Here is an 11116-nt window from a genome sequence, read left to right as displayed (position 1 = left end):
GGCTGGACTCCGCTTCGTCCATGGTGAAAGCCGATCCGGTGATCCACAGCGCAAAGTTGTTGTATTTCCTCAGCGACCAGCACGGATCAGCTCTAAGCATGACGAAGCGGATATCGTCCTCTTTTGGAAGGCCAAACAAAGTAGTTTCGCTTTCACAACGAAACACATAGCGTCTTCACAACATGGCGGCAGCAACAATACTACAGCGAGAATAAAAGTTACGCCTTCTTTCTTTGCGTGAACATTTGGGCGGCGTAATCTTCCCACATCGTGACGTAGACATGTGGGGGCGTGTTAGAACGAGCCGTTTTAGGTAGGGGTGGTTGACTCTTAACTTTTATAAAGAATATCTCTTTGGATTTGAGACTTTAGTCTTTGCAACTTTACAGATCTTCTTTATGCACCAAGAGCTTTTAACAACTCCAAAGAGAAAGGAAAAATTGAAATCGCATCATATGACCCCTTTAACTAACTGTTTTTAAAAATGAGAAGTGATTTCTAGACTATCAAATATTTTTAACAGAGCACAACAAGACAAAAATGTATATTCACCTGAAACTTTAGTTAATTTATTAATTCCAATAACCTTTGAAAATCACTAAATTCCCTGATATTTCCAGATTTTCCATGACACAAGTAATAAATGGTATATATGAAATAAATAAATAAATAAAGCTGGGACTAAATTGAGTTGAATCCTTAAATAAAATAAAAAAACACTGGATAGTGCTATAGGAATAGAAGTTGTATGTACTGTATGATAGAAAAATAAATGAAGCAGAACAGAACACTTTGTTCATTTCAGGGAAAGTCTAGAGAGCAGCACAGCAATAGTGCCTTTGGCAAGAAAAGGAAAGAGAGAGAGAGAGAGAGAATGCTCACCGTGTCGACTGATGAAGCGAATACAACTCTCCACCATCAGGGGAATGATTTGGCTGGACTCCTAAAAGAAGGAAATAAAAAAAATAGAAAACAAAATATGAAGGAGAAAATATGCAGGTCTGTTCAGATGGTTCAGGGGGGTTTCTCTGGACATTTTGCAGCACAGGAAACCTTTCTGAACAAGGGTCTCTGTTTCTCGGCAGAGTACTTAAATAATAATAATATTTGCAAAGGGAGGCAGGCATCAGACAGAATTTAGGAGGGATGAAAAAGCAGCACAGTTTGAGCCATGGGGGAATAGGGCAACGGTTGCTAGGAGACAGCTTCTCTCCACAGCTTCCTTTTGTTTATTTGGGTAAGCAGGAAACGGCTAAGCGAAGCAGAATTTGGGCCACGTCTAGCCTGAACTTTACTGCTCAGAGTCCAGCTCACAAACTCTTACACATACTTACAGGAGTATAAAGCATAATTTGGATTTTTTTGGATTTCTTTCCCCCCCCCAACAAATCTTTTGTTTCTCATATTGTTTGTCTTCTAGTAACAGAATACTGCTCTTATATCATTATCCCTCACTAGAGGGCAACATGAACATTGGGGTGGTTAAATGAGGTGCTGCAGTGGGTCCTTTTCTTTGTTTGCCCATACTGTAGGGTGGTAAACCCCTAGGGTTTAGGTTGTAGGACATGCACACTAAATTTATCTCACTGGCCCATTTTACACATTTATCCCACTGCCATGTGCACAATGATTGCAGGGTGGCACTGCTTTATTACGGTTATATTACTTATCCTACATTTCCATACATTTATTTATTAAGTTATTTATTTTAGACTAATTATTTTAGTATTTATTTAATTTAATTATATTATTAATTAAATTAATTTATTGATTTAATTAGATTATGAATTATTTATTTTAACTATTTTTTATGGGTTGGTTGGGGAGAGACTGAAAATCTAAAAAGCATTGTCTCTGTACAAATAACCGCTTTCATTCCAGCTAAATAAAAATAATTACATAAAAAGAAAAAGAATAAATGAATAATAATAACCTAGTATCAGTGTCTTTTGCTCTGAGTAAATAAAAGGCCACATCAGAATGAGCATAAACAAACAAAAAAAGGAAAACAAATGCATGAAATAAATAAATAATAAATGACATCAATATAAATAAATACTTAAACAAAGAAATACACAAACAAACATACAACCCATTCATAAACACATAGTGCACATCTTGTTTGCTGTAGCAGTTTCAATTGTATGACAAACTATGTCCTGAGTGAACACATTTCCTTTAAATATAAAGTGAACAGCTAACACCTTTTTGCACTTGACGTTTAAAGTTATGTAAAGTTTTGTTTGTTTGCACAGTGGCAGCACACTATTTTATGACATATCGCCAATCCACTGTTTTCCCAGCACTGCACACCACTGTAATGTTTTGTTCTGCATACGGATTTCAACAGTAACTGATTATGATCTTTAGTGGATTGATCCAGAATCAATTCTGAGTCAGTTCTCAGTTCTCACCCAGTGACTGGTGATAATTACCTGTTTCCAAACAGTGGAGTTCCTCCGTCCGCTGATGGACACAAGCAAGAGAGCGATGGAAAGAAAAAGAGAAAGCTCTGTTATTACGATGGATAATTTTCCCTCTAATTTCCCTCCACATTCAATTTACAAACTGCCTGTGGCCATTAGACCAGTAGAAATTACCCTCCCGAGAAGGGTCCTATTTTAATACACTGGCCTTAAACACACACACAGAAAGGCTTTCAGTAGTGTTTGTTGTGAAAGCACTTGTTTTGTCTCTTCTGTGAACTCTTGTTTAAAGGTCCGTTCCCATTTCCGTACTCCATTATAACTGTAGAGTAAATCACCTACTACTGGCCTCAATAAATAAATCAGCAGATGTGAATAAAAGATGAATGTGTCTAGACAAGATATTCATCTATAAATGGCCCTGAGACATCTGCATGTGTGCTAAATTAATTCTTGAGCGTAAATGTTTGCATCTTGTTTGGTTTTGTTGGCTTGGCTTTCCCACAGCACTCACCTGGCAAGGCAGTAGTCGGTCTTCTGACCTGAATGGAGAGGAAAAAGAGAGAGAAAAACAGTTAGACGGAGGCTGGATGTGTGAGGAAGAGGCCACAGCTGGACACAGTTTCCTTTTGGGAATAAAACACTCGTCCCGCTTCTTGTCTGTCACGAGGACCTTCCTATGGGACGCGACCTCATATCCGCACATTACCTCTAAATACATTCAGCGGCATCACAATGTGCTATTTTCCCCATAACACGCAGTTCGACACAGCAAATGCCAAACGTGCAACAGACTTCAATGAGCTAATCATCCAAACCACTTTGTTTCCTTCAATCTGTGGAGGAACATTCTGTCAGTTTACTCAGTAAAAGCAGCTGGGGTTGCACACACTGTACTCAGCACCATTTCACACCGAAGGCTGGATTTACCGAGGCATTTTAACATTAAAATCTGTTTTTGTCATTGGACAAAATAAGAAAGACAGCTTGTGAATAACTGAGGTGTTTCCATTTCGCTAAACAAATTAAGTCAATTTGAAATCAATCCAATTCCCAGTAGAAAAATGATGGAGGTGCTCTGAAGAAAATGTGAGTGGTGTTTGTCCATGCAGAACACACTGCCATGATGTTGGAGTCCATTATCAGTATTGATTAATAGTGGATATTTAATTCTACATACCTTTTGTATAATTTTTACATTTAGATTACATTTGCCGTCATCTAATGCTCATTTAAACGTATCACAAAGAATTACTAATAACGTTAACTTTGACAAACCTCAAAATAATTATACATTTTTCATACTGTACATTATTAAGTTGAGCACCAAATCAGCATATTAGAATGACATCTGAAGGATCATGTGACACTGAAGACTGGAGTAAAGGAGGAGAAAGTTAACATCTACAAAATCACTACTTTAGATAAAAATGAACAGATCATCTCAGCCAGAATCAACAGAACAGAGTAATCAACACCATTGCTCTCTCCATCACACCTAATTATCTCTTCGTTATCCTCTGTGCCATCAGTCTGATTCTCTCAGTTTCACTTCCTGTTCATTGGCAGTCCGAACTGACTGGCTGACAGTACCGTTCAGTCTGGAGGAATGAACGTGGGAGGTACATCAGAGTGAAAAACACTCCAGGAAATCCCCGCTGTGCTCTGTTCTTTCTTACACAGTCTCATTTTCTCTGTTTTGTAGCATGGCACATGACCTTTGACCTCCACCATCCAGGACTGCCTATGAGTGAGTGGATAAGATCATGCTAAGGTCCAGAGGACAGCAGTACAGAGTGGCACTGCACTGTTAAAGCTTCATGCTCTGATGAGACTGATAACATCAGTAGCATCCTCGAGCTTACACACACACACACACACGGTCAACCCAGTACCCTCTCTGCCTGACACTGCAACATCCCACACATGCATATTAACCCTAACCATACACATAAAATAAAAAATATTTTATAGATAAATAATGAAATAATAATTGTATTATTTGATGTATCTTTTAACACACAGACTAATGATGAACCAAAGGCTAATTATACAACACTGTTCTGTCCTTGTGAGGGAGTCATATAAATCATTCACTCAAATGATTCGTTCAAAAACACTGATTCATTTGGGAACAAAACACATGAATGTCTTAATGAGGGAGTCATATAAATCATTCACTCAACTGATTTGTTAAAAAAACTGATTCATTCCAAGATGAAACAAGTGACTAGGTATGTTTACATGCACTATTTTTCATTAATCCGAAAAAAATGCAATCTAATTTCAGATTTTGAAAGTTTATATGAACCTTAAATTTTGCAATCCGATTCACATATTCGTTTGCATGTGCATTGCACAAAATACAAGTTTTTAAATAAAACTAAGAAAATAGCTAGTTGGATTCAGGCGTTACATGCGTATTTTTATGGAAGCTTGTTTCCGGCACTGAATAAAAAAAAGGTAATTGCGAGTTTTTATCTCACAATTCTGATTTTTTTTCGTCGTAATTGCGAGTTTACATCTCGCCATTCTGACTTTTATTTCTCAGAATTGTGAGATATTCACAATACTGACTTTATAACTTGCAATTCTGAGTTTATATCTCACAATTCTGAGAAAAAGTGTCAGAATTGCGAGTTTGTATCACGGCCAGAATTGTGAGATAAAAAGTCGCAATTAAATTTTTTTTATCATTATTCAGTGGCGGAAACGGGCTTCCATATATTTCTTGTTGCCAATAGGTCAGATTATTTTGTCTACACCACCCCTTCCAAACCAATAAAAATTGCATTAAGATCAAGCTCAGTTGGATTCATTTCGGTGTTGACAAAGTCTTTTCAGTTCGATTGAGTCGTGAATCCAATTACTGGACAATTTGGTTTCATGTACAGTAAACATATTGTCTTTATGAATGACTCACAATGAATCATTTTCTCAACCAATTCATTCAAAACACTGATTCAGGGAACTGTGTGTTGCTCTGAGAAGTACAAAGGTTGATCCTGCTTTGACTTCGTTTTGAAATATTTTCACTTGTTAAGCACAAAATAACTGATACTATTGTGTCCAAAATATAATTTACTCCAAATTAATGTGTTGCTTATTGAACAAAAGCAATATTACATCCACAATATCTTATAGATGGCATTAGCTTTACCATTTAAAATGTGCCCAAACTACAGCTCATAAACCCACATGCACAAGTCACTCGAGAAAGATTACTCACTTTCTCCCAGAGTCTTTTGGATCAGATCATGTTTAGCCTGTAATTTGGTGATGAGGTTCCTGCCCTCCAGAAACTCCTTCAGTTTCTGAAATAGAGAATATAAAAAGTTTCAACTCCAGCACAACTGTTAGACCATCTCAATACTTATGAACAAACACTGCTGAGAAATTTCATTTGAATAGCTATTAAGTGAGCAGTATAATCAATCTTCCTTTCTTTTCTCGGCTTTCTGGCAAAGGATCCTTCCTCCACCCCTTTCAATTTGCTGTGTAGTGTTGAGACTATACGTCTTGTTGGCGTAAACATTAATTTCATATCCACTGGAGCACAGGGAGGCATTGGATCTATGTGCTCTAATAGCTTATGGCTCTTTGGGGGCGAGAACCCTGACCTCATGGAAACCTGACAGCGGAGAGACAGATAGAGGAGTCAGGAGACGGATGGAAAGAAACCTGAACTGCGGAGGGAATGAGGGAGCTGGGTAGACAGATGCTTACAATTTCATCCATCATATATCACAGCCATACCAGCATTACAGTCATGCAGACTCAGGAAGGATAGCCAACACATGGAGCCATGCATTAGTGCTTTTGGCAGAAAGAGACGAGCTGAATGTACTTAGGGAGTTTAAGAGAAAGAGGAGAGAGGGAGATATAGGGGAGGAATACATCAGGATATGATCTAATGAAGAGGATGTGATAAGACAGCCTGCACAACATCAAGTGACAAACCTCTGCTTGCTAATCTTGTGCTTCCATTGATCATATGTGTAATGTTAGGCCAGAGTGAATGGAAATTCATGTTCTTATTGTTCTATTCTGTTCTACCTTTTGTACTCAATTTGCTTGTTTTTTTAAAGCAGTTATGTATCAGAAAAACAATTTCTGTATAGACATACAGTATACTTTAAAGTATTGGCAGCAAAAAGCTATCGGACAATTCAACCATTATTGGTCAGAAAAAATATAGAGTTCACTGAACACACATTGACTATAGCTGTCACACTATATGGGGCTAAAATGAAAAAGAAAAAGAAAAAAAACCTGCCATTAAATTGGCTTTTCAAAACAACAACAACAAAAAAATGAAACAGTAAATCGATTATGAAACAAAATAATTCATAAAACAGTGAAAATGTAAAAAACATAAAATCTCCATATAAACACAAATTATAATATATAAATGCATAATATGTATATATGTATATATAAATACATTTTAAACTACTAAATATAAAAATACATTTGATATAAAAAAAATACTGAATACATTTTCTTTAACTGCCACATATCAAACACATGTAACTAGGGATGCACCGATACCACTTTTTCCAGTACTCGCCCAATACCGATACTTTTATTTTTGGTACTTGCTGATACCGAGTACCGATACCGATATTTTTATTGCATTTGTACATTTTTCAAATATTGGGTACAGAAACCAAAAGAGTATGTATAATATTAGTTGGTTATAGCAGTCCTTCATTTATCAAATAGATACAGTCAAACCAAAATTTATTCAGACCAAAAATAACATTGACAGCATCAGAAATAAACCCATAAACTGATGTCCAGGGGCATTTTTTAAAACCGTATTAAACGTATGCATCATGAATATGGAATGCCACGGTCTTAATTTCAATCAATAAATTCAGTTAAAATAATAAAGGGCTGTTACTAGTAAAAATCCAATCAGTGTCAACAAAAGAGATCAGAGCCATCATTACTGAATGCGTTTACACTACAATTAGCCGACAAATGCATAAAATGTTATGAAATTAATGTTTTAAATTTTGAAGGCAGAAATATATCAATATGTCAATCAATTAAATGATACGCTCGCGCACATCAGCTATACAGTCAATACTGAATGTTTAACATTATATTCATTGCATACATATACTTCGTAGACATCATTAATCTCTAATAACTCCACTCTGCTGTCCGTTGTTCTGTTGTCGGTGTTTCTTTGTCTGAATATGGCACTTATCACATGCTGTGTGGTATCGGCGTTTGGTATCGGGGCATTTTAACGAGTACAGGAGCTCAGTATCGTGCATCCCTACATGTAACTATATATATATATATATATATATATATATAGTTAATTGAATAATAAATAATATTATTTTGGGGGGTTTTGAACTAAATGTTTGAAACCATCATACAAAAACTACTGATATAGAAAACAAGAATTTATTTAACAGTTTTTTTTTTTTTTATCCTATACTTACTGAGTTGACAACAACATCCCCATGTGATCCCTGTCTCCCTTACAAAGTTGCCACAAAGTGCTATTAGTGGCTCCCTGGTCATTGCTATACTGCTGCTGCTGTCTTCTGGGTATTTTGTAAATGTGTCTGGAGAACATACTCTGTAATTTTATTTGTCGAATTACAATGTAACACAGTTTCAGCTGTCTACAAACAAGCACAGATCAATGAACAGCAGTCAACTGCAGCAGTCTCCTCTAACTGCTGTCTTTTCAATCAAAGGCTTCTTAAAAGACTCTGATAGAGTAGAAAGGACATTAAGCTGTATCTCAAACACTCAGTCTCTTATCTCTCCCTTCATCACCCTTCCTTTCCCATTTCTCTTTCTGTCCTTTCATGCCCCCAGCTACAGATTTCCCACTGTCCAATCCTCCACACCCTTTCTTCAACCCTGTGACCCTGTATTAAACTGATTTCTCTCCTTCTCCATCTCATTTACCGTGAAGTAGAACTGTTCTGTCTCCTGCTGGTTGGCTCGTCTCTTGGCCAGGCTGGGTTTGCTCATGAAAGATTCAGACACAGTGGACTTGACCGACTCCATTGAGTTACTGTGGTGGAAGCAGGCAGTCACATCAAAGTCCTCAATGGTCACCATGTCCTGGATGGTCTGTAGAGTGGCCTCCATCGTCTTCTTTACCTGGAGAAAGAGCATGTACATTATAGTTGCTACATGTCGGCAATATTACTACGTACAAAGTACACGAGTGAAATGAAGCAACAGCAATTTCTTCTGCTGTAATCACTTAATCAAGATTTCATTTTACAGACTGGTGCACTGCATTAAATCATTTTCTTGGTTGTAATTTCTGTCTTGTTTTCCATTAAATGCATCCAAACATCCTTAAAAGAAGATAAGGAACAAAATTGCATATGATATTAAGATTTCTTAATGTCTTGAATTAAGTTTGTTTCTCAGACCACTGGCTAATTGATTTTTATATTATTCATGAGAATAACTTCACTGCATTTTGTTAAGATTAATATTTTAAAGCAAGAATAAAGATTAGGCCAACTTAAAATTTAATGCACTTCGAAGAAAACATGTTTTAAGGATGTTTAAATATGTTTACTGAAAAATGGGTCATAACACTAATTAAGTAAATGTGTTTTTTCCATTGTCAGAGAAACTGTCATTCTGCAAAGTTTTTGTTTTTAATATCACAAACGTCTGAGTGAAAGATATATTAAATAAAAAATAAACAGAACATGGAAAAAGTATAATGCTTTATTGAAAAACTAACATTAACCCATTAACACTGTTACACTACCTCCCTAGTCCAACCAATTCTATTTAAACCTTTTTTCCCCCACATTTTCTGTTGATGGATTTCAACATAAATGTTTAATGGTAATGTTAAACAGAGCTACACTCTTATTGGTAGCTTAACATTTTATCAAATTAGCCATAATACTTGTCATAGGTTCGATTTAGACAAAAGTGCCTAATCAAAAACGCACAAAAGTGCACAAAAACGTTTAAAGTTTGACAGATGTAATATAAGCATAAAGAATGAATGTGCACACATTTGTTGTGCACATTATATTTGTTGGACCATGTGTATGTCACCTCTTCATTCTCTATTGTCAGTGTGGACAGGCGGGACTGTAGCTGCTGGCATCTCTGGATCAGCTCTCCCTGCACGGGCTGCTGGGCACACAAATGTCCCACCTGAGGGAGAAAGACAGAAGAAAGTGCTTGAGAACTTCAACAACAGAATGAAGGAGAACTAAAGCAAGTTCATCTCCAGCAGTGATAAAGCTGATGTCCCCATATGCTCTGAAGAATGGAGTGACCCGAGCAAGCCTCTATCTACCTCTCGCTCACTCTCTTTCCCACTCTCTCTCTCTCTTTTTTGCCCATAACAGCTGGAGAACATGTGGCTCACTGTGGTCCACCCTCTCCCTGAGGGCTGAACACACGACAGGGCACACGTGCACTGGGGAAAACCAGCTGCTCTGTTCATCACACACATACAAACATCCAGGACCCCTGATGCAAGTTGGCTAATTACAAAAACATCAGCATAAAGTTCAGCACAGCAGAAAACATTGTTGATTGATTTCACAGAAAACATGTATTACAATTACAAATGTTAATGTTCAGTTTGAGCTGTAGAGTCAAATTTTTTCAATGCTAAAATACTTCCTTCTATCCCAGTTTAATATTCACACTGTGTCTCTATAAGTTTGACTGACCAATGACAATGCTTAGAAAACCTGTTTGTAAAAATCATTATGTTTGGTTTGGTGACAATAGTGGCACAGGACTGACACAAAACAAAACAAAACAAAAAACTACTACCAATATTTTACTAATAAACAAACAAACAAACAAACAAAATTAAGAATAAACTAAATTAAAAAATTAAATAAAAAACTGAATTAACTGGCTGTTTGTAGGTGCTGTGGCATTAAGCACTGATACAAGTGGCAAAGAAAGAACACATCTCACCTTCAATAAAATTAAATAAATAAAATAAATACCTGAACCAGTTGTGATATTTTAAGACACAAAATTCTGTAAGATCTGTCAGATAATACTGACAATTTCTGCATGATTCAATATATAAATTACAGCACCTATAAGGTTAGCAGTCAATTTGCCATATTAATAGAGAATAATATAAAACATAATAACTGGACAGTCTAAATGACAACCTATAATAATACAGGGCTGAAGTAGGGTTGTGACGGTGAGGAAATTTTCCCACTGGTTAATCGACATGTGACAACACCGGTAATACCGGTATCACCGTGGGGGTGGGGGCGGGGGCGTTCCCTCTTTTCCTCGCTTTCCTTCGCTTTTAAATATCTTGTAAAAACGGCGTGCGCATTTTACTTTCAACGTCAAACTCACTTTAGCGTATATATAAAACATAGAACTTTTATTAACAAAACAAATAAAAATGCACCATGCTATAGGGCAGGCTATGCCTAATATAAAATAACAAATAACTTACATAAAGTTTAAATAGGTATACAAAACTGGAAATAGGCTAAGCAAACATTTATAATATATTAACCAAATAAATAAGAAACGTAGAACGTTTATTAGCAAAACTAGTAAGAAAGCTTGGAGGCACGGCATACACCTTGATGTAAAAATAAATAAATAAATGACACAAAGTTTAAATAAAGTAAAAATCAGCAAACAATGTGGAACCAATTAAATAAGAAACGAATGTTTAA

At 36.3% G+C, this 11116-nt stretch overlaps 1 protein-coding gene across 1 annotated transcript in view; it reads right to left on the bottom strand.

Annotated features, from left to right (window-relative positions):
• LOC107655947 (SLIT-ROBO Rho GTPase-activating protein 2-like) overlaps positions 1-11116 on the bottom strand; it is a 101917-nt gene that overhangs the window by 10883 nt on the left and 79918 nt on the right. The window contains exons 8-13 of the mRNA XM_016443581.1: positions 9495-9596; positions 8367-8564; positions 5656-5740; positions 2941-2968; positions 2436-2466; positions 883-943 (exon numbers count right to left, since the gene is read on the bottom strand). Coding sequence (XP_016299067.1) covers positions 883-943; positions 2436-2466; positions 2941-2968; positions 5656-5740; positions 8367-8564; positions 9495-9596 — 505 coding nt within the window. The remainder of the gene's footprint in view (positions 1-882; positions 944-2435; positions 2467-2940; positions 2969-5655; positions 5741-8366; positions 8565-9494; positions 9597-11116) is intronic.

This window comes from Sinocyclocheilus anshuiensis, unplaced genomic scaffold, assembly GCF_001515605.1.
Source record: "Sinocyclocheilus anshuiensis isolate Anshui unplaced genomic scaffold, SAMN03320099.WGS_v1.1 scaffold51, whole genome shotgun sequence".
Lineage (NCBI taxonomy): Eukaryota > Metazoa > Chordata > Actinopteri > Cypriniformes > Cyprinidae > Sinocyclocheilus > Sinocyclocheilus anshuiensis.
The sequence above is the reverse complement of the archived record's forward strand: the minus strand, read 5'-3'. Positions and strand labels throughout refer to the sequence as shown.